Genomic DNA, 26527 nt, shown 5'->3' with positions numbered 1-26527 from the left:
TGATACGCCTGGTTCAACCTGGAAAACGAGGGTTGAGAACGTGGCGTGACTCTGGCCAAGTGCTGCCCCTGTGGAAAACCTCAGGGGTGGCGGAAAGCTCGAGGCCAGGCGACACAGCGTGGCAGGAGGCCAGCGGGCTACTGCGGCTCGCAACTGGCGGGCAGGGGGAGGGACACACAGCCCGTTTAGCACAGAGCTGCTCGGACCCTGGAAGCCGCTTCCTGACGCAGCCGCCCCGCCCCGCCCCAGCCTACCCGCCGGGGAGCCCTCCTCCCCCCGGGCTGCCGCTCCTCCTCCTCCCCCCCCTCAGCCCCGTGGCTGCTGCCCGTCCCTCCTCCCGCTCCCACAGCCCCGCATCTTAGCCCGGCCTCGGGCTCCGGCCCAGCCGAGCTTCACCTCCACCTTCCCCAGAGCCCTGCGCGCCGCCGCGCCTCCCGGCCCCGCCACACTGCGGCCTCCCGCCGCCACCGCCCCGCCCGGCGCCGCTCCTCCAGTCCTACCGCCTGACAGTCACCGAGGCACGCGCCTCACTCCCGCCTCCTGCCGGGGGTGGCTGGTGCGGCGGCAGCTCGCGCGCGGGAGGCGGGACCGGTCGCCCTCTAAGATGGCGGCGCCGGGCTCATGTGGTGGGCGCTGAGGCGAGGAGGGGAAGCGGGGTGTTTACCGGTGACATGGCGGCGGCAGAGAGCACGGAGGAGGGCGGGAGGAAAGATGGAGCGGAGGAGGACGAGGTGGAGGTTGGTGGGTGCCGACATCGGGACGCCTTCCCTTCGCTTTCCGTTCCTTCCCTTGGAGCACCGGGCTGGCGGTGGGGTCGGGCACAGAGCGAGCGCGTTTCCCTGGGCCTGGCGGGTTTCTCTGCCCCTGCAGTGGTCGTGTCCCGAAAGTTGTATCGGTTTGGCTGTTCAGCTGCAGGTTTTGTGGAAAACAGCGTTGTCAGAAAGCACTCTTCCAGTTTCAATTGCTTCCTACCCCCATAACATCCGAAAATACAAACTATTCTATGGGTGCTTAGTAGATGGTGATTAATGAAAACTCTTCGTTGAATAAAAGATTTCTCAAGGTGCCTATTATTTTTTTTTGGTTTGGTTTTGCATTGTCCTCATCCAGAATTGTAAGGAATTGCAAACAGGAATTTATTTCAAAGCAATATGTTATAAAGAACTAAAGGTAACCCTTCCAAGCAACATGTTGCTTAACATCCCCTTGTGCTGTGGTGTCTTAGGTAGGTACTAAAGGGTTGGAAAAATGTATTTTGGAATATGTCACTGGTCATATTGTTATAATTCATAAATAATTTACCCATATCGATTCTCATTTTTCAAGGGTGAAAAAAGAGCTCCCTTCCTAGCTAGGAAGAAAAAGCCAAGAAATTCAGGTGTGAAACAGGTGTTTGACAGAGTAGTGGGCCACTGCATTTCCCTGGGTATTGCAGTATCAGTCTGCAGTTTTCTCTAGACAAAATGTAGAGTAAGTCACATTTGAGGTCTGTTTACTCTGAAGGGCTGGGTCTTTGTATGCTGTTGTTCTTGTTTCTTGTTGGGGTTTCTTTGGGAGCTTCTATTTTTTTTTTCCTGAGTTCAGATATATCAATTACAGATGTACGCTATAAACTTACTTTGTAGGAGCAACTGGTCATGGTGGAGCTATCGGGAATTATTGATTCAGACTTCTTAGAAAAATGTGAAAACAAATGCAAGATTTTGGTGAGTGATTACAGCACAATAGGAATGGGGTAAGTCAGTATGCAAGTGAACGGGGGACTGAGGCTGTTTCTAAATTCCTTGAAGTCAGTAACATTTTGATAGAGATTTATGGGTACTGTCTTGGCCGTGGTTGGCTGCATGTTGTGGGCTCTCTATTTCAGAAATGGCATATGGCCTTTTAATATAAATATAAGGAAATATTTTCAGAAGTACTTATAAGCTAGGACCATTATCGATAACCCTCTGATTTCAAGCTCTAAGTTTATTTTTTTAAATTGTGTATTTTACACATTCAAAAAAAAATTAAGCACGCTTATAACTTGAATACAGCTGACAGGTAAAGCCAAAATCTTTCTGAATCTATCTGTGCTGTATCCTGCTCGTATCCAAATCTACCTGCGCTCATTCCACAGAGGAAGTATTCCTTGAGATTTTTCATAACAGACTACTGTTGTTAAAACTCCAATAAAAGATTCTGCTTTGTGTTACTCTGTTCAGCAAGTTTTCTGTGATGCTGGTCTCATAAGGGGAAGACAGTCTCCATTTCTGCATAGTCCAAAAAGGAATGCAAATCAGCCAAAGAAATAAAGTTTTGAATATTAAAAACCTTAATGCTGTTGCCTAGTACTGATGTGTTAAATTTTTTAATTAATTTCCTGCAGTTAAAAAAAAATGCTATTGATGTTCTCAACTTCTGCAGCAGAAGGAGAATCCCAGAGCTTAAATCTTGCTGATCTTGGATGCTTTCATTTTTTTAAAAGTGTAAGAAGAAAAGTGCACAAATTCCTATTAACCAGTGTGATATTCTGTATTTTATGCAATTTACCATATAGTGCTTCAAAACTTTTAGTGTGTGCTTGTCTTCATGTCCTGAATAATGTTGGTGTTTACGATGTACTATTAAAAGGCATTTTGCCTTAATTAGTGTATTCTGTTCAGGCATTAATTTTCATCAAAATACAATTTATAAGTATATCTTATGTTAGAATAATGGGATCCTGGCCTGTGTATTTGGAAAAGTTTTACTGTAGAGAAAGGGAGTGAGCTGATAGAATTGCTGCCTTACTCTCCCACTCCTTGTTTAAGAAATTAAAATTAAATAACAACAATTTCCAACTCCTTCACAATGTAGACACACAGTAATCACAGAAGCTTGTGTGACCCTGCAGTTGCACTTCTGGTGCTGGTGTAATGCTTTATGCCAGACTTCTTCACCTTCTGTATTTTCCAAAGACTTTTGAAAGTTATTACACTTTATAGAACTCATATTAATTGGAGCTTAGAAAATAACATCTTTTTTCATGCAAATATGTATTTTTTTATTTGTTAATTTAAAATGGAGGTTAAATTAATTTCCCTGAGGAAATAACAGCACTTTTAATTTGTTTACTGTAACCTAAATAGACCATTGACTGCAGTTTGATCTAAATTTTTTGATCCTTTTTAGCATACTAGATCATTTTCTATACCAGTTCAGCGTTGTTGGTTTTGTTGTGATTACTGGAACAGTATTATCTGGTATATTTTTTTGTGTTTAATGTACTTAAAGTAACATGTATGATGATAGACTGAAAAATTGTTGTTACATTTTATTTTTTTTAATGGTACACATTCTACAGTAAGATTGGCTAAATCATTTGTAACAGTTATCACTGCTTAACTAAGCCTCCTACAAAAATGGAAAGAAAACTCCTCCCCCTGCCCCCAATGTTTAACATTACAGAAGATCTCAGGGTCAATTGTAATGACTAAAACTACTTTTGTTACATTTTTTAAAAAACTAATAAATATGAATTTAATTACATGTCTTGCCATTCTTTCAGGAGTCATCTAGCTTCTGTAAAATCATCCTCTGCAGAACTCTCTTACCCACTTCCATAAATCCTGTTTCAAAGATGTACTTTTCTTCATACAAAGATGACAGTTTGAGAAAGCTTTACAGTCTGGAATCCATTCCTTCTCTTTTTTTCACATTTACCATGTCATGGAATACTTATTTTACTGTTATTACCTTATGTTGGTTTTTTTTTAAAACTATTTATCTATTCAAGGAATTGATGTAATCTGGGTTCTGCTGTATCTGTCTTCTCTCATATTGCCTGGGCTAATAGACACCTGACATGTGTGCAATTTTCTCTCTCTTTTTACAGGGAATAGAGACAGAGAGGCCCATTTTACAAGTGGACAGATACGTATTTGCAGGAGAATATGAAGGTAGGAAAAACTATGTGGATAAAACCTCTCCTTTTTCATGTGACCCAAAGAACTTCCTTAATGTCAGTTAATTACACTGTGAACAGAGAACATGGTCCTGTGAGTTGCTGAAGTTCTGGGTGGTGTTTGTACAACACCATATGGAGCAGCACCAGTCTCGAGTTCACTGCTAAATTAGCCATACATCCATGTTACTTACTGGAAAGTACGCCTGGAAAGCTGACTCTGGGGTGCACCAGCAGGTCAAAATGTGGGATGTAAAATGCCTTAAAGTGCTTGTTGCCTTCTGTATAAGCAGGACTGGCATGTTGTGCCATCTAGTTCTCCCATTTGCCTTGCGGTGACAACATTAGTCTGGAAGAAGATGATCTGGAATCCCTCCGTGTAGTGACTGTTGATGGTGGTGATACTCCTGTCTGTTTCTGAGTTGGCAGTGTGGTTACCAGTGCTGGGCCTTTGCAAGGGGCTGGAAGTCAGGATGTTCCCAGAGCTGTGCCAGTGGGTGCAGTGTCTACAGCTGATGGAAATCAGTCTCTAAGACTTTCTCACTTTGTTTTCCATAGATACCTTGGGAACCTGTGTGGTTTTTGAAGAAAACACAGAGCATGGTAATTGTGATTTGATGTCCTGTTTGTTGTGGTAGCCTGGAAGCTTAAAAATATTTATCTTGTTTCAGTTGATAGTGGAATTCATTATAACAATGGGGTTTTGGGTATTGTTTTTTCTCCTCTTTTCATAGTAGATGCAGAAGGCAACCAAAAAGTACAGCTGAAATACAAGTGCCACACAATGAAGAAGCTGAACATGACACGGACACTTCTGACAGAGAAGAAAGAAGGAGAGGAGAATGTTGGTTAGTGCTTCTGCTCTTTTGCATAGGGATGTGGATGGACTATGCTTAGGAGTGTCAGCCTTGACTAAGTGCTTGATTCAAGAGCATGCAGGAAGGTAGAGGAACTTTCTTCTTTAGGCAATAGATGTGTATATTTAAATACAAGAATACAAAACACATTAAAAAAAAAAGAGAGATTCCTTCTGGCCAGTGCTGCCTCCAGAAGTGGCTAGTAGGAGATTGCTGCAGAAGAGTGTAAGAGCTGGACAAACATAGGCTTATGTTCCCTGGTATGTTTCTCTGTCATTTAAAGGTTTTGGCCCAAGTTCTGAAATCAGAGGTGCTGTTTAGTTGTTCTTTGCTGAATTTTAAAAAAATTTTTTAAAAAAATATTTTTTTTACTTCCATCCTTTTTTCTAATGACTTGAGTTTCTGTAATTGTTGAAAATCTACAATACCCTTAGTAAGAAGTTCCATGTTATATGTACAACTGCATTGTTCTTGCTGAATTTAGTTAACTGTAAATTCGGTAACTTACTTGCAAAGACACACCTAGCAGACCATTCATATTGATTCTCATTCTGTAGGCAGAGCTCAGTGCTCATATGTTTGCTTTAATTCATTGGTGTTTTTTCGTACGGAAGCAAGTGCTTTTACGATCAGATACTGAATATCCTACTATATATAGTAGTATTCATTAGCAGTATCCTATTGCTTTTGGTTGCTTTTTTTTTTTTCTCAAGTCAGTGTTTCTGCTTCATAAAGAATATGTAGCCATTTTATATTAAATAGGCGCAGTCAGCTGGACATTGGTCATAGGAGGTATAACATGAAATGTCATCTAAAGTCTAATCAAACACAAGCATTCTTATCAACACCATGTACCATTTCTTCTCTCCATATGATTAAGTAGATAACATTAAACAAACTACTATTTAAAAAGTACAATAGACTAGAGAATATGTTGCTTAATATAAAGGCCTGTTTTGTTCTGGAGGAGCAATAATGATACTTGATGAAAAACAATTTGTTTCTGTACCCTGACAGACGTTTAATGTTGTTGCAGTTCCTTTGTATGCACATTTTGTGAATTGGCAACATGTACTGCCTAAAAATCTAAGTGCGAGGGGAATCCCAGTTCTATTTGGAGTCAGTTTGATACATGTTAAGATATACTTGAGTTCAGGAGACAACACAAATTCTTACACTGTCTCTGATGCCATTCCCTAGCATACTGCCAAATGTTCTAAGATTTAGGTGAACAAACATTTTATTCTCTTTATTGCATTTGTAAAATATTTTTTTTGCATTTTGAATTATATTTAAGTTATTTTGAGAGTCTAGGGGTGGTGTCTGATGCCTAAATACAACTGGAGCTGCCATACTGGATGCAACCAGAGGTTTTAGTCCTGTATTTTATTTCTGACTATGGACAGTAGTAAATGGGTCTGTGGAAAGTAGGAGGAGGGGGGACATATACATGAGTAATCCTTTCTTTTGGCTATCCTTCTGGTGTTCAGCAGCTGATAAATATCCTGACAAGAGTTTTCATCTGGACTACTATGTCTTTAGTCCATAAAGGCTCTGTCATCTTCACTTGCTTTTTGAACCTGTCTATACTTTTGACTTCTACCACTTTTTACAGCAGTTAGTTTTCAAATCACACTTCTGTTGTATGGAAAAAGCACAGCTTTATTGTGGGTTTTCTTGACTGTTTGCTTTTGTGGTTGTTACAGATGTGTGATCTGGTGCTTCTGATGAGTGCGAGTTACTTATTTTGTTATCAGAATTAGGAGATAAGTCAGTCCTGACTTGTTTTCCCCATACGGCCTTATAAACATCTGCCTGCTCTGAGCTGTCTCCTCCAAGTAGAATTCTAGTTTCTGACTTTTTTTTGTTGTTGCTTTTTTGGTGGTTTTTGTGTTTTGTTGTTAGTTGTTGGTTTTGGTTTTTTTAAGTCTCTTGCCATGTAGAGTTAACTTTCACCAATTCTTGTTTCTCTTTTCTAGTTTTACAGTATGGGTTGAGCAGGGCACAGTACTTATGACATGAACATAACAGAGTTTTGTATCTTGACATTTGTGCTTTTCATTACTTTCCTAATACTTTTATCTCCCTTGTGACTGCTCTTTAGAGACCAAGCTGGTGACATCAGTGAACCATGCATAATGCCTCCAGAATCTGGATAAAAACTTGTAGCCATGTCTTGGATAAATTGGTTTAGCCTATGCATGTTGTTGTTAATTTATCAACAGTTAAGTTTCTCTTAATTTTAAGCTGGTCTTTCTTTATCAGATGCCTTTCTGTTATTCATAGCCTTGTTTTTCAAGGAAAATGAATAGTTTGAGCCCCATGGTGAGACGCCACAAAATTTAGCGTTGATTCAAATTCTTGAAAGACATCTTTCTATCCTAGGTGATTCTTTTGCTTAAATGTTGGTCAGGCTCAGCCTTAACAGTGAACTTAAACTAAGAAAAAACTGCTGTTAACTCTTGACTCCTTTTGTCACTAGTATCAATTTTCCTTTTTTGCATCAGGTGGAGTGGAGTGGTTACAGATCAAAGATAGAGATTTTTCCTACAGCAGGCCTAATACGATTTGCAGCTTTCTGCGTGAAAAAGAAGATTCTGAGGAGTCTGTTCAGGCCCAAGACAAACTGACTGAAGAGTCAGAGGGAGAGGTGAGTGGCGAAGGAAATTCTGACATGAATTGTGATCTGGAGAAGCAGCACAGCTTGGAAATAGATGCCTCTATTCCTCTGCCTGACAGCCCTGCTTCTGGGGCAGAGGATTCTCCTTCTGAAAGTGTTGCCTTGGATGATGCCCCTCCATGATACCAGCTCTGATCTTTTCAGGATTTCTTCATGGAAACTTTTAAATGCCAACTTTTATAGGCCGTGACATGATTTCCAATTTATCTGAGCAATTAATAGTGGAAAAATGGACATTGTGTTCTTGTGAATTGCTCTTATGTTTGGATTATAGCGGGGAGGGCTTAAGTGTTTTTAAAAAATGCTGATTGGAAATGTGTGTATCTCTACCTCAGAAAAATAAGAGGAAATGGTTACATAATTAAAAAAGCCCCAACGTTCGAAAAATGTTGATGTATTGTACAGTCTGGGACATTTTGTAAAAAGAAATAAAAAGATTAGTTGTTTAAAATGAAGTCCTGAATTTTTCACGTATAGCTTCACCTTCTGTGTCATATTCAGCCGCATACTGTGTCTGTTCTTGTACTGCAGTTATTGAAAGAAAAATTCGAGTAAGTGTGGCTTTTATTACTTGTTTGATGACTCATCAAATTGCTTAGTTTGGATTTTCTCTAGTGTCCTTTGTTGGATCTTAGAAATCCTTCATGTGGGAAGGGACTTCAGGAGGTCTCTTGTCCAGCTTCCTATTTAAAATAGGGTCAACACTGAATTCGGGCCAAGTTGCTCAGGGCTTTGTTCAGTCAAGTTTTGAAAATCCCTGTGGACTAGTTAGCAACTGAAAGCTAGGTCTTAATGAAGCATCTGTCACTCTTCCTTCCCCCATTTTCTATATAATATAACCTGTTATACAAAAAGAAGTCTCTCTGCTCTGCCCCCTCCCAGTAACTTCTTGACTCTGATCTTCTCTGGCATTTTTCTTAAGGTTTTTATGCCTAAAATTCTGTACCCGTGCATCAGTGGTTCCCAAACTGATCCATGTATTGTGGCCTCTAGCTAGTCTGTGGGTTGATACTACATACTGCTACATCATTTATATTGTCACATATTGTTTCATATAAAAGCTGAGTATGTGGTGCATTGATATTTTTAAACGCACAGCATTTCTTTTAAAATGTGAAACATTTTCTTCCTGACCTTTCTTCCTACCTTTCTCTGCCTCCCTCAGAATAGTTTAACTGCAACAATGCTGTGAGGACAGGAACACCTAATTAATTCCAGCATAATTATGTAATACTTTAATTAGTAATGATCAGAGAAGCTCACCCCCAGCGTTGTTCACAGCACTGGATCAGTGAAGGTAAGTCATCAAAACAGTGCAACAGAATCAAACCATCAAATCCCGCTATTTGGTTTTTCTGTGTAGAAGCAACTTGAAACATGAGGGAAGGGGGGAGGCAGGGAGAAGAAGGTGAGGAAGAAGGAACATGTTCTGTACACCTCCAGCGTGGGTACAGATCTCTCACATGGTAGTGTCTGTGTTTCAGGTTTCAGGGAGAATGCTTGGCCTTCCCTCTGGGTTTAACTGCAATCACGGAAGTTTTAAAAGCATTGTTCAAACTTGATTTGTGTGGTGCTGATAGAGGAGAGTTATAACTGGAATAACAGTCTTGGGAATGTTACAAACTGGTATAATGTATGCTCTTGTCTGCAGTGGGGAGCGTTTGTGGTGCTGGGCTGCACTTGTTGACAGCTGAACCTCCTGCTAGAGGGACTGACTGTGCTGCAGATGGAAAATGTTCGCTGTTGTCGTTTCGGCTGCTGACAGCAGAGAGGTGCTTCCCAGAGTTTATTCTGTGTCAGCACAGCAAGTTTCACATTTTGTTAACCAGTTGCAAAATCTGTCACTATGTACATGTAGATTTTTGTATTATGTGCAAGGAGTATTGTAGCAGAATTGGTTTCTGACCTTTTTCAGCTGTTTCTTTGTCCTAGTTTATCTGGGAATCAGTTTGGGTTTTTTTTAAACATTTTATGTATATCATAAACTATGAGTACCTTCATAATAATGTTTTTCAGATTTTAAATATTATTTATAATTCTCAGACTTTTGTTTCTGTTGTTATTAGCCCTAACTTTTGCAACTATACTCACTCTTCACCCATCTTTTCCCCAGTCCTCCCAGAAAGCCGGTGCTATGAGTCCACTGCTGCAGATAACGAATTTTTCAGCTTTAGTGATTTTGCCCAAAAAAGCCCAACAAGTTATTTCAAGTACAGTTCAAAATTGGTGTGTGGAGTAAAAAGGGGTGTTGGGTAAGTATGATAGCTGGACAATAGGATTACTGCTATAATCATCCTTGCCTTGTTGCTGTATATTGCTCATGTCCCTGTGCTTAGACACGAAACCATCCCAATCGTTCCTTGCCATGTCTGGTATTAAGCACTTTTTCTTTACACATTGGGGCAGTTACCAGTGTATATGATGTGTTCAGCACCTAAAAAGAGATTTTAAAAAAGCTTTGGAGAAGATTCAGGGGTGCCCAACGTAGAGAAGCAGGGTGCAGCACGTGAAGTGTTTTAACTCGCAGGAAAGCTGGGAGATGGGTATGTTCCAAATTGGATGTAGGTAGGCAGAGGAAGATTTTTCTGCTGTATAGGATTTTGCTGAGTCTTTTGGCTTGCTTATACCTTCAGAACTTGAGGAACAAATGTAACAACCTGAACAAATTTGAACAACTCTGACCGACAGATTTAGGCCTGTAGGCTTTGAAATAGCCAGAAACTTTTTAGATTAAAAGTAGATACAGGTTTAAAAGTCATGCTACTGCATTAGGGATTTTAGGTAGAAATAAATCTTTGTCATTTGGTTTCTATTACGTATAAGGTCATGTTCCCCACTCCTAATAGTTGCATCCATCTTTCCAAATAAGTAAATCTGGGGAGAAACTGGGCTTAAAATGGCGTGCTTTACCTGCACAACCTCGGTGTGGCTCCCAACGCACCAGGGAGGAGAAGGTGGATAAGCAGGTCAGAAACAAGCGGCTCGGCCGCTGCTGCAGCCATGCACGTTGTGTAACTGCCTCAATATTTGTGCGTTAATTAATTTGCACCCGCCGCTGGGCGGGGACTCGTCATTTCAGGGCGGGAAGGCAGCGCGTGCCTCCGCGGCGCGCGCCGTTGGGGGGCGGGGCTTGCTCTGCGCGTGCGCCTCTTTGTGGTGCCCGCCCTGGCCTCGCCCCTTTCCCGCGGCGGATGTGAGGGACCGGATGGTGGTGTGTGACGGCGGCGCGCGCGCGTGAGGCGACTCGGCGGTGATGGACGCGCTGGACCGGGTGGTGTGAGTGTGGCGGGGGGGACACGAAGGGACGGACAGTCGTCCTCTCCCGGCCTGTGAGGGCTCCGGTACCGGGCGGGGCGTGCTGCGCGGCTTCCCCGGGCTCTGGGAAGCGAGAGCGGGGTCTGCGGGGAGCCGGGGGCGCCCAGCAGCGGGGCGGCTGTGGGGCCTGGGCGGCGCCGCCCTGGGCAGGGTTGCAGAGGGGGAGGCCGGCAGAGAGAGAAGGCCTGTGGAACACCGTGTGAGAAGGAGGGAAAAGTGAGCGCTGCCGTCTTTTTATTGGTGGCAAGACAGCCCTCGCTCAGTTGGTAACTTAAAGGAACCGTGGTGACCATCTGGGATTGAATTTATGTATTTCTGTACGCTTAAAAGAACTGTCTTCACCTGTAATTGGAAGTAGCTGTGTGGGGTTTTCTGTTTGTTTTCTCTATAAAAGAAAATAAATATAATGGGTCATGGAGAAGATAGGAAAAGCTTTGCATTCATCTAGTGGAGAAATGTAGTTCTTAAGCCGTATAGTTATTAGTTTATATAAGCTCCGTGCCCCTGCTAAGGCTGGTGTATTTCACCTGAATAATGCACAGTACTTCTCTCTGGTTCTTCCCAACAGATATGCCCTACTTGAGGTTTTCTTTTGGATGCCCTTGATGGTCTTTGAGGAACTTTTTTTTCCCTTATGCAAGTCTCTGACTTGGGGAGGAGGCTGGTGTGAGGGGAAGCTTTCAGCCTCTCTGTAGTCTGTGGGAATTCTGGCATAGTTTAAGCTCTAAATTAGCAGAAACTGAAAAGCCAAGACTAAAGTCGCCTTTCCTACCTCGGGGGGACAGAGAAGAGGAGGAGTGGCAGTAAAACATGTTAATCCAAGACTGGGCTTTTAGCACTGATTGTAATTCTGCAGGTTGGGATTAGTTTGAATCACTGAACCAAGTTACTTGAACACAGCTTGTTCTAATTCTTGTTTTGTTTTACTGTTTTCCATGGTGTTGGGTGTTGTTACTAATATTAAGTTTTTAACTGTAATTTATTGTTACAGGAAGCCTAAAACTAAGAGAGCAAAAAGATTTCTTGAGAAGAGAGAACCCAAACTTAAAGAAAATACAAAAAATGCTATGCTCATAAAAGGAGGAAATGCTAACTTAACAGTGACTGAAGTGCTTAAAGACATTGTAAGTTGTTGGACATAGTATGCAACCTTCCTTTTTCTTACAATTTGCATATTCTCTCCTGCAAGATCAATATTTTCATACTCTCCCCATTGCCCAAATCTCAGACTGACTAGTACTCCAAAGATGTCATTACCTAGCCTCAATGGAGATTATTTTCTTCCAGTTTCTTCTTTGCCAGAAGTTTTGAGTTTATTCTCTTCTTTATTATTTTTTTCCACGATTGTCCAGTATGTAAGGTGAAGTGTTGCAAGTCAATTTGAAAACAAGAGAATTAGATACAGAATTGGGACTGGATCACTCAGCTGAAGTCATATCCCGGAATCCTGTAAACTGCTTGTGTGTACTGATACAGAGCTTTCAGCCTCTCCTAAAACTTAAACTTTCCTAACTTCATACCTGAAAACATTATAGCTGTTCCTACACTCTTTTCTCTCTTTGCTTTGTCATTTTCTTACCATCTTATGCTAATGATAATCAGGTTTTTGTTCACTCCCTGTTTTTCGTCATGCCCCTAGAAGCAGAGAGATTCCATTACATGGCTTTGATTTCAGCTGTTTCTCAGTTATTTTGTTATTTCTTAGTTACTAGAAGTCCTTCTGCAATTAATTGGGAACCGAGATTGCTACCAACTTGAAGGGTATTATTGTGAACAGGGCTTTTGAGGTGCTGCCTTCTAGACTGATTTGCAGAATTGCTCTGTTTCATGTGATCATGTAAGCTGTAAGGTTTTAGAAAAAGCAGTGCCATTCACTTAGATATATTAAAGATAACACGTGTTTACCTTTGTCTTTTGCAGTATGCTGTGAAGAAGCCTTTTGCTGTACTGTATAAAAAGTAAGTGGTCTCATTTTGACACCTTTGAGTCTTCTGACAGTTTTTGATAATTTCAAACATGAACAGAGATGCTGGCTAGCATGAGGGCTTGAACAACGGGAAGGGTTGCAAAAGGTGGCCAAGATTCATTGTAAATTTCAGTAGACTGGAAACAAGCTACATGTGGTCAGTGTTGGTGCTGAGCCCAGTTCTGTGCCAAGTGTTACAGAGCAGGATTCAGCAAACCTGGACAGTTGGCTTCTCCGACTGATCTGTGCAAACAGCTAGCGAGGTCCTGTGTCAGGTGGATAGGCTGGAGTTCTTGTATCCGAAGTCTTACAAATTTCAGTTACAGATTACAATGATAGGTAAGTCTTGCTGCTCAAAATGGGAACACACTACCTGTATGAATGTAATGCCAGAGACATTAATTGTAATAGCTGAATTTAACATTAGATGAACAGGCAAAGGCAGTTGTTTATGAGGTGCCACTGGTGGCGGTGATCTGGAAGTCAGGCCCCAGGAGGCAGGAAATGTGGAGGAAAGTACTTAAAATGGCAACAGTGGCCCTAAGGCACTCCTGGCAGTATTATTATGGCTTATGGTTTGGACTAAAACTGAACCTCTACTGCTGGAGTTTCCCGTAGAATGCAAAATTTTAATGTTAGCAGAGAACCAATTAGAAGTGCTTATCTGGGTCTGTTTGTTTTTTGGTTGTGGAGTTTTTTAATTTTTTTTCCTTTTTTTTTTTTTCCCTCCTCTCAGGAAAAATATTACCAGGCCTTTTGAGGATCAAACATCATTGGTAAGATTAAGCCACATCTTCTCTTACGATATTTTACAGCCTTAAAGTCATGAAGAACTTTGTTGGAGGATAATTTTCTATTACTCTATAAGGAACTAGATGAGAAACGAAGTTTATAGGGAGCTTGGATAAGTTGAAGGTAGGGCTATGTCTAGATTTATGGTGTCAGTAGGCATATTTTTCCTCTCGCTGCAAGATAGAATCATAATGTTGTGAGGACTTGATTTTTACTGTAAATGCATGTTTCTGTAAACTGACAGGTAAATTTAGGAGTCTGTAGCACTGTTATAAGTAACAGTGCTTGATAGGAAAGAAATAATAAAGTGTTTTATTTTGGTTTTCTAAAAGTCAGTCCTCTAAAGTGACATGGCTTATGAACAGCTTGTTTCAGTTTGGTGAATTCGTAGATTAAAATAGTTAAATGGAGGGGTCATAGCTTTCTGTGACTTCCTTGCATTTGAATACAGGAAGAAAAGTCCAGCAGCGTACCATGTGCAAACATGTGCATCAGCTGCACAGCTGTGAGGTGGTCACTGAGAGTTCTGCTCCAGCATTTAGTCAAGAACTGAATGCTCAATTTCAGTTAAATGTGTATTTGGCCTGCAAAGAGGTTGCGGAAGTGGTTCTTCAGAGGTTTGGAGGGTATTTTGGAAGGGGCTGTGTGTTTGGAAATATATTTGGTGATATGCCTCTGTCTGGATTTGGTGTTGATTCGGTGCTTTATGGTCAAAATAATTTATGAGCAGGAAGGCAAAAAATAGAGGGACTAATCCTAAGATTTTCACACATTTTTGCACTTCAATCATAGCCTCACTTTAACTGCTGAAATATGTGTGTCATAAAAGCAGTAGATGTATTTCCTTCAACAAAATGAGAGAAAGGAGATTGTGATGTACAGCTGTGATTTCACAATAAAGCAAAAAATAATTATCCCAAAATAAGTTGTTTGGTTCCCAGTGCTCATGATTCAGTAATGTTTCCTCTGTGCCACTGGCAACTCACAAAGGGAAATAAGGGTCAGCTTTCCAATGCGTGAGGCAATTGTTGAAATAACTCGCTGAAAAACTGGGAATTTGGGGGTATTGTATTAAAGCTGTGAAGAAAAAAAATAATGTATACACACTAAGCACAAGTGTGCTTTCTTGTCTGAAAGGGACTGTGAAAATAAAGGGGAAACATATCTAAGGAGATTCGCTGCAAATAAAAAGGGAGAGGAGGGGAGACATAGCTAAAAAGTAAAAGCAGCCAATAGTGAGTGCTAGAGGAGTTGCAGAAGTTGTACTGGACAGTTGAGTTAAAGCATTTTTAATGTGGTGAGAACAAAAAATCATTGTTGGTTGCAGCATAGATACACCAACATAGAAAGTTACTTAATCTGCATTAATACTGATGCTGATGCATTGTAGTATGTGCTCCTGTTCTGTTCTTGGCATGAAGCACAATAATCAGCCATCCTCAAAATACCGTGAGTGGAATGGAAGACTTACTGTAGGCAGTGAGGAAAGATTTGCAACATAATTTGCTGAAATTAAACCTTTTACAATCCCATAGCTGGATTTGCAGTCATATAGGAACCGGCTGATCATCAGCTGACCACTGGTTTAAACTTCTGATAATTTCTGGGAAAACACCACAGCTAAAATCATTCTGTTATTTTAAAAGGGAGTCCTTCAGGGAACTTTAGTTCTTGTAACCTCAAAACAACGGGGTTGTCATTGAGAACAGTGTCAACAAATAATCAGAGCCTAGAAAGATATGGAAAGTCAAATCAAGTTTGTTTTTTAACTTGGTTACAGGAATTTTTTTTAAAAGGGCAATTTTGCAAGGTATGTGATGTTGCAGTATATGCAGGACACATTTGAGGGATTTGAGTTTGTTGCATCTTTTTAATAAAATGTCATACAGCTGTTAGAGAATTTACATGTATCAACACGCAGTGATGAACAGAGCTGTATGAGCAAGTGTTAGGGGATGGTTGTGTTCTTGATCTGTCTACAGTCAGTATTTTTCAGGGACTTGGTGGCAGAGCTCAGTGCTGAGCTGTGTGATTTGTATGTGCAATTAATCCAGCCTAGGGTTGCTCCCAGGGGTGTCTCTCCTGACCTCCCAGAGGGGCAGAGTTGCAATCTCCTCTCTAAGATGCCTGTTGCAGGGGTGGGAGGAGATGCAGTGGCTTTTTCTGCTTCACAGCTGCTGAGTGCAGACAGAGAAACTCTGGTACTTCTGGGAGGTACTGAATAAATTGTGTGGGTATCTAGAAACTACGGTCGATACGCAGAATGAGGGGCTGCCTTGAGAAGCAGCAGTGCATGAAAAGGCTTTGGAGTTGGAGATCCTCAGAAAGAATTGCTGTAATGGTGGCTCTGGACATACTATAATACGTTCTCTATCCACCTGGAGAAAAGATCTTTTCTATGATAGTTGCCACTGCCTTGGTTTTAAGTAGCATCTTAAATAATAAATTGACGTGAAATTCTGCTGTAGTAGGACCCAGGTGTTGCAGATGTTCCTAGGCTTGCTGTTGAGGAGATTAACTGGTGGTTCAGGAACTGTTAGGCAAAGCTAATATGCTGCATAAAGCTTAGCTGGGTAACTGAAGTGAGGCATTACAGCTGCAGCCAACTTGCAAATGCTTACTCTTCAGGCAAGGAGAAGTGGTTGAAGGTATCTTATGTAAAAACAAATAATGAGGATTTATGAAAAAGAGGATTACAGATAAAATGGCAAGAAAAAATTGACTGGCTTGATCTTTAAGACTGCAATGGGAAATAAAAAAATAAATGAATTGTTATTTGAATCTTAAATCCAGCTGTCAATTTTAGCTTATGTGGATCTTGATATGTTCAAACTCTTCTCCTAAGTGCAGTTGCTCTTCTCATTAAGCAGCTCCTAAACTCACGTGATTGTGGCATATACTTTCACCAGATATTTTAAACATTACAAACTGGAACTCACGAGTTTTGTTCTTTTCCTCAATTGTAGGAATTCTTTTCCAAGAAATCAGATTGTTCTTTGTTTCTGTTTGGCTCTCATAACAAGAAGCGACCTAACAACTTGATAATAGGTAATATGTCTCACTTGGGTTTTTTATTGGACGAAAGGTCTAGTTTTCAATGAGTATTTAAATAGCTGGATTTTCATTTTTTACTTTCACAGGTCGCATGTTTGACTATCATGTCCTAGACATGATTGAGCTAGGCATTGAAAAGTTTGTATCCTTGAAAGATGTCAAGGTAAGGAATCGCTAATTTCAGTATTTCAGTGACATCTACTGGTGGATGTTTTTGGTGCATTGGCTTTTGTTGTGCTTTGAAGGACAGGAGTTGTTTAAAAAAAGTGTTTCATGCAGCATATGAGGATTGATAATTTGTGTACCCCAGAATGTTACTTTTATGCTCTGCTATTTTGGTTGTTTTAAGCAAGCTTGCAACTTTATTTGCAAATTCTTTTTTAGACTTGTTTTTTTCCTAATATTTTCCTTTTTAATTAAAGAGTCACATTTACCAAATTCTTTAGTCAGTTTCTGCTGATGGTACGTTCCTATGTAAACTGGCATAGGCTTTGAAAACTGAAATGCCTCTTCTCAAATTATCACCAAAGAGGGTCGCTCTGCTGACAGAGATGATTCTGAAACTTTATTTAGCTTTCAGTAGCACACAAATGCCAGTTTTCACAAAACTATGCTTAGTTTGGACAAGGTGCTAACATCTTATTGTTTAAAGCCAGAGAAAAATCATCTTTTATGGCTGTTAGTCTCATTTTGGCAAGACTAAAACATATTTCATATGTGTGTACTTTCGCATCAAGCAGTTTATACACTGCAAAAATCAGGAATTTTTATGGTCCTTATTCTCATTGCAGTGTATAAATTGACAGGACAGTCTAAAGGGATAGCAGAGAAATTACAGTTCATAAAGGCGAGTCTTCCCCTTGAAGTCAGATTGTAGTGTGTATCTTCATAACACTGTTTCTAGCAGGGAAGTTATAGTTAATTAAGTGTATTTGTTGGCGAGAATTAGGTGATTGACTGAACTATTCTTTTAGCCTTTTTTATGTACTCTCCAGTGTCAGAAGTACAATAGACTTGTTTGCCTCTAATTTTAGTTTTCTTGTTAGTAGTTGCGGTCAAATTCACTTGTTTTCACTGGAAGGTGTTATCTTATACATTTTATAGTAAAGAATCTCTCTTTTTTTTTTAGTCCAGCGCAAAGAAGAATACAATTCACCCTCTTAAAAACAACTTCCTTCCATACACATACAGCAGAAAAAAAAGTGTCCTGTTCACAAAAATTTTTCATTCTGTGTTGAATGGCTAACCACCTATTAAGTGAATCATATGTTCCCTAACATGGTCTGAATTTTTGTTCTGTTTTAAAATTCTTATTCCACAGAACAGTAAATGTCCTGAAGGAACAAAACCTATGTTGATATTTGCTGGTGACATGTTTGATGTAAATGAAGACTACAGAAGACTGAAGAGCCTTCTTATTGGTCAGTAATTTGATTATTTGAGCAGTAGCATTGCATAAATCTGTAGTAATATGATCTGTTGGGAAATGTTGGTTTGTCAATAAATGTTTGCTTATGTTCAGCACAGAAAGAAAACAAGAACAGGCACTTGAAAGTTTCATGTCACATGAAATTAAAGTTAACTAATCATCATGACTGTTGGAGAGGGAAAAAAAGACTAGCCTAAAAGACTCTGAAGTTGAAACTGGATTCACTAAAATTCATTACTTTGTGGGAAAATTCTGTCATTTTTCAAAAAGTCTTTACCCTGTGATTGTACTGAATCATCACTTCTCTAACCAAGTAATATTTTTGAAGTATCTAATTTGAAATCAGTGGTTTAATTTCAGAAAGCGAGATATTTTTGCTTACAAAAAAGTCAAATCAGTATAATTGAGCTTGTGCTTCTATAATGAAAGCACTTTCTGTTGGAAATGTGACAAATTCTAACAAAAGTGCATTAATTAGAGTACTTGGAAAGAATGTGCAGTAAAAATCAGCTGTAGATAATAGCTGTGTCATAACTTCAAGGCAGGCTTGGAGCTTAGTAAACAAACCGGCATGAAGTTTTTTACTATCTCAAAGTTGAAGGCTCTGGAAGATAAAGCACATTGTGGTTTTTTTTTTCTGGGGGAACTACAAAAAATAATTATGCTTCTCTTAGGGTAGATTTTTGGAACATAGAAGTCATATGGTACTTTATCTCTTAGCACTTAAAAAATGCATCTTGCTTGGTAGAACTAGATCTAATAAGTAGGATAGTGTATTTTTTCTTTTTAATAGATTTCCTAAGAGTAGATGACCTTTTTTTAGATCTGGTAAAGTACTGAAACTGGCCCAATAACAGTTGTGTTCTTTCAGTTCCATTCTTGGGTTGTACCAATTCATAATCTTACAACTTTGCAAGATCTCCCTTTCATATAAAATAAATATTTGTTGGGCCCTTTTTTCTAGGCAGATAAATGAATGCTCTTTAGAAACAGACCTTAAAAATGAGGGTGGTTTGGGTTTTTTTCCCCTTAGTATTATAATTCCTTAAAGCAAGATGTTTCACCTGGAATGAAACTGAAAAGGGAGCAGGAGAGGAGAAAATTTGCATCCTCTCAATACAGCTGACTGGTTCTTGGGGATAGATCAGGATAGAAAGGCTAGTAACTGTGCTTATAAACCTTTGAAGGTGGGTGAATATGAAGATAAATGGGTTTTAATACTGTATGTTTATGTCACTCTAAATGAATATTTACAGTGAAGGAAGCAGGTGGGTTACTGTCTGAAGTGTATCTTGTTCAGGCATCTGCACAGTGTTGGTGACTGGCATCCAGATGTGCTCATGCACCCCACGATCAAACAGCTCGATACCTTAAATGGATGACATGCATCGTTAGACAGTTGCCAAATAACTAACTAGACTTTCCTGTCCTATTTCTTTTGATGTTCTTCTGTTCTTTCTCCCATTTATTTGCCTTTAATAACTCTGCGGTCAAATGTACTCAAATTGACACCCAATCTTTCTTCTTGAATGTACTCCAAGTACTCCAGGTCTTAATGTTCTGCTGACTTGTATGAAATAACTACATACAAAACAATAGACAAAGGAAAAGGTTAAGGAGTGTAAAGGCTTGAAGGTATCTTTAACCAATTAAAATCATTTGGGTAATAACTTGGCCTGCTTCAAAACTGCCCTTAACTCATAGGGAAGAACTGATTCTTTCTGTTCTTGCAAAAGATAGTGCTTTTAAGCTGCCGCTCTATTGCTAAGAAAGATGGAAAAATATCTTTGTAACAACAGCAGCAAATATTTTATTACTGCAGCAGTATTGTTGGGATCCAAGAGGGAATATTAGATGCTAACAGCTTCTTATTGCCACAGCAATGTGATGCCCATGATGCTGGTGAACAACCAAGCTTTCATTGGCTTTTGTGGTATCAAAAGGGTAGGGTTTGTGCATGTTTGGAATATCATCTTACAGCAGTTTCTTTGTAAAATTAAAGGCAAGGGTGAATTACTGTCTTCATGGTAACCAAACCCTATAGTCCGCTTAAAGTGTGAAGTGGAAGAAATTATTTAGGAGAAATAAATGGCAGCTGAATTTTTCTTTAGAGACCTGGTAGACAAAGACATACCATTCTTTCTCTTTTGGTTATCATTGCCTGCTGATGTGGTAGCACAGGAATTAATTTACGATGTAAGTCCTTGGAATGCAGTTCATGAAATTCTAATAACTTTTTATGCTTGTATTTATAAAATGTTTCATCTCTTACAACACTGCCTGCTTGCTAGTTCTGTTATTGCGCACCCATTTCATCTTAAAAACTGCTAGGTGCTACATGACTTGTTTATACACTTTCTGAAATGTTGGTTTCCAGGAGTTTCCTGGAAATTCCAGAATTGTTTCTCTACAATTTTAGATTGATCAACAGCTTGTTCTTCATACAGCCTTCCTCACACAGACTTTTTGGAGTGTCTCAAAAGATTTGTGGATTCCTTGTGGCCAAGAAAGGGAATGGCTGGGAAACGGCCAGGATAGAGTTTGAACTCCACTAATGCTAACCATAGCTACATAGGTTGCAGTGTCACCAGCTTTTGGATATGAATTGATACAAAAAGAAGTGTATAGATTGATGTTCCAAAATAATTTAGGAATTTAGTTTGGAAATGAAAAGGTCCTGTGAAGTTCTCTGCAGCAAAAAGTAAATTAGAAGTTCTGGAAACATGTTGAGGACAAGAGGGAGAAAGCACTAGGAATGAAAAGAAAGGAGAAAGCAAGTCTCTAGTCCAACCAAAGCAACAGTTGTAAATGAAGAGTACATTAAAAAAACTTCAACTCTCTGGGTATACGGAAGTGTAAAGTTTCTGCAGCTGTTCAGCACTGCCAGGAAACAGGAGTTTCTGACCAGCTGCATTTTGTTGGAAGAGATCATCCTGTGGGTAAAAAGATGTATGATGCCACAGGAAAACGTGAAAGGGACGTGTTGTCAATAAAACCACTGTGAATGTAAGCTTCTGTATCCGCAGAGAACTTGGCAAAGGGAAAATATATGCCAGAGGCAAACAAAATATTTTATTTGCAACTTTTCCTCTAACTACAAGCTCAACCCACAAGAGGAGGACAGAGTATTTAGTTGACCAAGGAAATTTCCTGGCTAGACTCCAGCTGATATCTGCCAGCAAGACTTTGTTTTGGATGTCACTCCAGTGCTGATACTTTTGAAAAAGGTAGTGGAGGAAAAGACAACTAGCTGACGGATCTGAAAATGGAACAGAACGGAAAAAACTGATGTGTTTTGCATCTGTTAGCAGTTCTCCTATGTTTCAGCATTGCCCTGTCGTGTTTATTAGCACACCTTGTTCCCCAGTGAAGGTCACATTCTTTCTCCACCCTCTGCATATGTTGGACAGATTGCTGTGCTTATTGCAAGCTCTCTGATTGCACGGTATTTTCTTCATAGCCTGATACAAGAACCTCACTAGAGGTGGATCATTTTGTATTTAACCTGTATTTCAGTGTTCTCTTTGCAAACTAAGCAAATATTTAAAGTGGCTTATTTTTATAGATATGTGTTGCTAATTAAATAGAGAAAACATTAATTGTAATGACAAATAACTGCTTTACCTAAAGACAGAAACGCTTTGTTGTGGGGGAGGTGTGGAAGAAATGCTGTATCTAAACTTTTTTCCCAAGTCAGAGAGAGAAAATGTAGGTAAGAGTAGATAAGATATAGTTCCAATCTGTTTTGTACTGGTTTTGATCCTTCTCTGTACTCTTCCAAATCTGGCTCTGATTAAGAATCCGAAGTATCAGGATTTTTTGAATGATGTCTTAAAACAGATACCTGAACTAATGGCTTCTCTGTATTGATCTGTGTTTAGCTGAGCATGAACTGGCTGAAACACAAAGTAAGATACCTTTGATTTTTATTACTCTAGAGCTGAATATTTAGAAGACTAGACAATGCAATTATCCCAATTAGCTCAGTAAAGCTAAATTACTGCTCTGAAAGTATATTAGCTCTTCTTCATGCACTTATTTTTAGATAGCATGTATATTGCTACCCAATTATCTCTGGGAAGTCACTGTGTTCCTGTCAGGATTTCTGCACACATTTGGTTTCACCAGTGCAGGAGCTAACACCTGCAATGTTAAGCTTCTCTCTCGTGTTTTGACAGGGCTGCCGTTTTAAGTAGTGGCTATTTCATGAGATTCCCGTGAAAAATACAGATCTGGCTTTTTGAGAGCCATCCCATGTATAGCCTTGCTTAGTTAGATGCAGTAAAAGTATCTGTATAGGCAAGGAGTTCACATCAGTGATGTGATGCCGGTCTGTTATGAAGTAAACCAATTTGTTGTAGTCCTCTGTTGGTTTGATTTTTTTCAGCGAAGAAACCTGGTGTTTATTCTTTTAAAATATTCTTTCAGATTTCTTCAGAGGTCCTAGCGTGCCCAGTATTCGTCTGGCTGGTTTAGAGTATGTTCTGCATTTCACAGCTGTAGATGGGAAAATTTACATGCGAAGCTATAAGTGAGTATGCATTTCATGTATTTGTTTGCTTTTTGGTACACTTGTCAACTTTTCCCTAAATTTAGCCTGTAGTTGTGTAATTGAAGTGAGTTGAGCAATAGTTTGTTGCATTTAAAACATGTAATGTGCAGAGGTGTTCCAGCATAACACAGAGTAACTTGTACAGCAGAAGGAAAATACTTAAGCCCTAAACCTGCTGCTTCCTTCCTTGCTGAGCTCCCCCTTCTAGTGCTCTGGGGATTGCTCTTCCATATGGTTGGATTAGTAAAGTGGTGTGAATTAACCTGGGTGAATTCAGAGTGCTGTCTCAGACTTCATAGCCTTAGTCTGTTCTCAGGCTGATTTCTAGGACTCTCCTCACTTAGGTGTTTGTCAGGGCACGACAGGTGGTAGGCTGTAGCCAGTGATCCACAAGGAAAAACAGGAAAAGTCAGAGCGAAACAATCTGTCTTGCTGCATTGGTGTTCACCCTCAGAGTTCGTGGCCTTGCCTTAGGAGGCTGTGAGCCTTCACAGCTTGTGTTCCATGTGATTTTGATTTCTCTTTAACAAAATCATTTTTATCAGTCTCAATCTTCAAAACAAACAAAAAACTTTCTTGGTTAACAGTCAGGTTATTTTGCTGTAAACAAAAGTAGCTATTTTTCATGTCTATTAATGCCCGGGGCATTATTTTGAATTTGAGGAGTGTTACAGCTTTTGGGGTACTGGGACTGAGTAATACAGATAATACTGGTTTCATGTTTTTAAAAAAAAAAAAAAGTTATATTAGACTGGTTGTATTTTGGGTGTGTTCAGATTGTGATGGGACAGATTTAATATTTTATAAACTGCCATTGACAGACACCTTTCTCAATAATAGAGTAGGCAGTAGCAGTTGTTTTTAATAGTCTTCCGAACTACAGGATTGAACTTGCCCTTTAGGAGGACGGATAAATCTTTATCACAGAAGACAGTGTTGATTTTGGTTGTTTTTCCTTTCTAGGGTGCTTTTGAAGAAATCTGGCTGTAAAATACCAAGAATTGAACTGGAAGAGATGGGACCTTCATTAGATCTGGTTATGAGGAGGACACATTTAGCTTCAGATGACCTTTATAAGCTGTCTTTAAAACAACCGAAAGCCCTGAAGGTGTGTACCTTGGAAAGTATATTACTTTCAGATGTATCTGTGAAGAAGAGCAAAAGCTCAAGTATTAGTTGTTGTATATTTGAATAAAGCTTACTTTTATATAGGCCAACTGAGGTTTCTGGGACCACAGCACTTTTGTGGTGATCAGCTGGCATACAGACTTTCCTCTGGAAGCATATGGAACATACAGAACAAGTCTTAATATCTATAAGCTCCAAACAGTGTATATGGCCTTGCTTTTAGGGATTTGATTCTCACCAGAGCTCCTGGCATTCTCTACTCAAATACTGATGTTGTTCTTCCCTTACAGCCTAAGAAGAAAAAGAATATCTCCCATGATGTGTTCGGTACGACTTATGGTCGAATCCACATGCAGAAGCAAGATCTTGGTAAACTGCAGACGCGGAAAATGAAGGGGTTAAGAAAAAGACCAGCAGAGAAGTCAGCTGAAGATGGTGGGCTTAGTCCCAAAAAGCCAAAATCAGCTTGATAGTCTGGAACAGCTTTGAAAACTCTTTGTACCTTCAAATTTAGTATATATATTGTAATATAAATGTGTCAGACATAAAGGATTCAGCTGCTGTTAGCTTTAGTTTTATAAAAAAATTATTTTAATGGTTTGTCATTTTAAAGGGGACATGGGGCTATCGAGCTTTAACATGGAACTTGGTTATTTAAAATAAAAAATTTGATACGACTTGCTTAGTTTTCCAAAGCTGAGTATTTATCCTCTTGGTGTTAGCAAACATAGGCTAGTCAAGCAGGTGGCTCATTTCCCGAACAGTTTTATGGCTATTACGTTGGGAAGCCTTGATCAATCAACTCGTCTTACAAATTCCGTACAGGGCCAAAGTAGTGTATATGCATGATACACACAACCCAACTTCTCTGTTCATTTACTGTTTATGTATTTCAGTTTTTGCACAACTGCAATACTCAGTAAACTATAAACTATTTTCTAAAGTGCAAACTCACGCTATGTGCCTGATGCCAGACCATGTTTTTCAGTATTGCGCTGAGCCCTACTTTACACTTGCAAAATTGGGAGTGATTAGGGTGTTTTTACTGTGTTCATCACCATGGTAGCAAAGTGCCTGATGTTTGCTTTAGGCATAAATGAAACCTTTACAGTTTGAATTTCGATCTTTGATGCTTGATTTGTGCCCAGAGTGGAAGCGTGTGAAGCAACCATGAACGGAACAAGTCTTTTCTTCTTACCCTGCTTTCCTCCTACGTTTGTGCTCATGAGTTAGTGGAGACTCAAAGACTTCGGTAAAGGGGATGAGAGTTTAAGAGCTTAGTGAGACTTTGGTCTGGTGTTCTGTTTTGGAACATACTGAAAAGCCTTGCTTTTTTTCTTCTGCTTGTCTCCTTGGAAGCTATTACCCTGTCCTTTAGCATAATTATGATAAACATGTACATACTTTATCACGAACACAGCAAGCTTGCTCATCCTAGTTATGCTTTTAATAATTTATCTTTTCCTGTTGTCTCAGTGTAATCAGCTGAAGTGTCACATTAGAAATAGGCAGCTTGTTATTTTCACTTGTCTTCTGCATCGTGGATGGAAGCTGTTGGGCAGCTTTGCTCTCCTTACACAACAGCTGAGTTGTAACTGTGGCTGTGCAAATGCAACGTGTGGTCTTACTGTGCTGGTTTGATAAAACTGGTAGCATGAAAAAGAAAGGGCTTCAAAAGTTTGGAATCTTTTTGAGGGCTCAAACATTTATCTTCAATGTATTGCCCAAATTACTTCTTTTGTATCATTACACAAAATAAATTGTGTGGTGCTCTCTAGATCCTTTTCTCCGATCTATAACCCTGAAACTTGATAATTCCATAAGCTACTTAAGATATGTATTTTCTACCCTGTCTTTCTGAAGCACAAATCACTCTACTTCTGACTGAAAGCCATGTTTGGTAATAGCTGTAGAAGAATTGTACAAGTGGGCATGCTGTCTTTTATGAACTTACAGTCATAAAAGTAACAGTAAAAGACTGTAAGTTTGTAAAAGACAGCATGCTCATAGTCATAAAATAAGTTGTATTTTCCTAATTTGAAGCTAATTTTTGTGCTTAATAAATACATTTTGTAGCAGTAATGTAGACTGTCCAACATCCTCTTAATGTAAAAAGTGAGAGTTATTCAGTAGTAGCCCTCAGTGCTAAGCTGTTGCATTCTGGCATTGGTTTTGTTCAATGCTGCTGCTGGTTTGCTCTGTCTATGAAGAGGAAGCTTGGACAGGTGCTGCTACACCTTCTGCCAGCCAAGTGTGGTTACTGTGCAACTTTGGAGAGATGCAGAGTCCTTGAGCACAGGAACTTGGTTGATGGGAGAACCCAAGTGCATTTATTCACCCTTTGCAGGGTCTCTTGTCTCTGCTGATTAGGGGTGGGACCCAAAGTGCCTGATGTCCTACAGCTGAGGCTGGGTGGGTGAATGCCCTTTTACTCCTGGTTTTTGTATGGGTGAAACAGTCACATGGTGGACAAAATGCATTAGATATGTGAGGCAAGGAGAAATTCTCCTGGATATAGTGTGAAGATATTTAGGCAATGCTTTTTCATACCAATCACTTTTCAAGTTATGTTGTTAGCAAGGATTAAAATCTGCTTCATTTCTAATAAATACCTTGTACTACTCAAAGTGGTGCCATTTTGGTGCAAGCTCCGAGTGGGAAGTGGAAATGCTCTCTTGTTTTTCATGGCAGAAATGAATCACTGTTCTCTGTATGACGAGATAGGATGAAGCCAAATTAACAACTAGTTCACCTCATTTCTTTCAGAGAAGTTTCAACCTTGCCGTGAAGTGCTGATTAAGCCACAAGGCTGGTGGCTAATGTGATTTC

General features: G+C 39.7%; 2 protein-coding genes across 5 annotated transcripts; both read left to right on the top strand.

Annotated features, from left to right (window-relative positions):
* Positions 1-427: 427 nt before the first annotated feature.
* On the top strand, positions 428-7913 carry GTF3C6 (general transcription factor IIIC subunit 6). 3 transcript variants are annotated; one of them, XM_074819328.1, is made up of 7 exons: positions 428-737; positions 1626-1706; positions 3857-3920; positions 4484-4528; positions 4660-4773; positions 7290-7432; positions 7522-7913. In XM_074819328.1, the coding sequence occupies exons 1-7, from the start codon at positions 672-674 to the stop codon at positions 7552-7554; spliced, it is 546 nt and encodes a 181-aa protein (XP_074675429.1). In that variant the 5' UTR covers positions 428-671; the 3' UTR covers positions 7555-7913. The 3 variants fall into 3 exon arrangements, with proteins under 3 accessions (XP_074675429.1, XP_074675428.1, XP_074675427.1); XM_074819327.1 differs by having other exon boundaries at positions 440-737; positions 4663-4773; positions 7290-7913; XM_074819326.1 differs by having other exon boundaries at positions 444-737; positions 7290-7913.
* A 2714-nt stretch (positions 7914-10627) lies between these two features.
* On the top strand, positions 10628-25475 carry RPF2 (ribosome production factor 2 homolog). Of its 2 annotated transcripts, none has more exons than XM_074819324.1 (10): positions 10628-10738; positions 11769-11901; positions 12698-12735; positions 13480-13519; positions 16502-16583; positions 16676-16752; positions 17911-18010; positions 22447-22549; positions 23534-23678; positions 23989-25475. In XM_074819324.1, exons 1-10 carry the CDS (start codon positions 10716-10718, stop codon positions 24166-24168), a joined length of 921 nt encoding a protein of 306 aa, XP_074675425.1. In that variant the 5' UTR covers positions 10628-10715; the 3' UTR covers positions 24169-25475. The 2 variants fall into 2 exon arrangements, with proteins under 2 accessions (XP_074675425.1, XP_074675426.1); XM_074819325.1 differs by having other exon boundaries at positions 10719-10791.
* The last annotated feature ends 1052 nt before the right edge of the window (positions 25476-26527 follow it).

The sequence above is a fragment of the Strix aluco genome, chromosome 3 (assembly GCF_031877795.1).
Source record: "Strix aluco isolate bStrAlu1 chromosome 3, bStrAlu1.hap1, whole genome shotgun sequence".
Taxonomy (NCBI): domain Eukaryota; kingdom Metazoa; phylum Chordata; class Aves; order Strigiformes; family Strigidae; genus Strix; species Strix aluco.
Note: the sequence above shows the minus strand (reverse complement) of the source record. Positions and strands in the feature narration are given on the sequence as shown.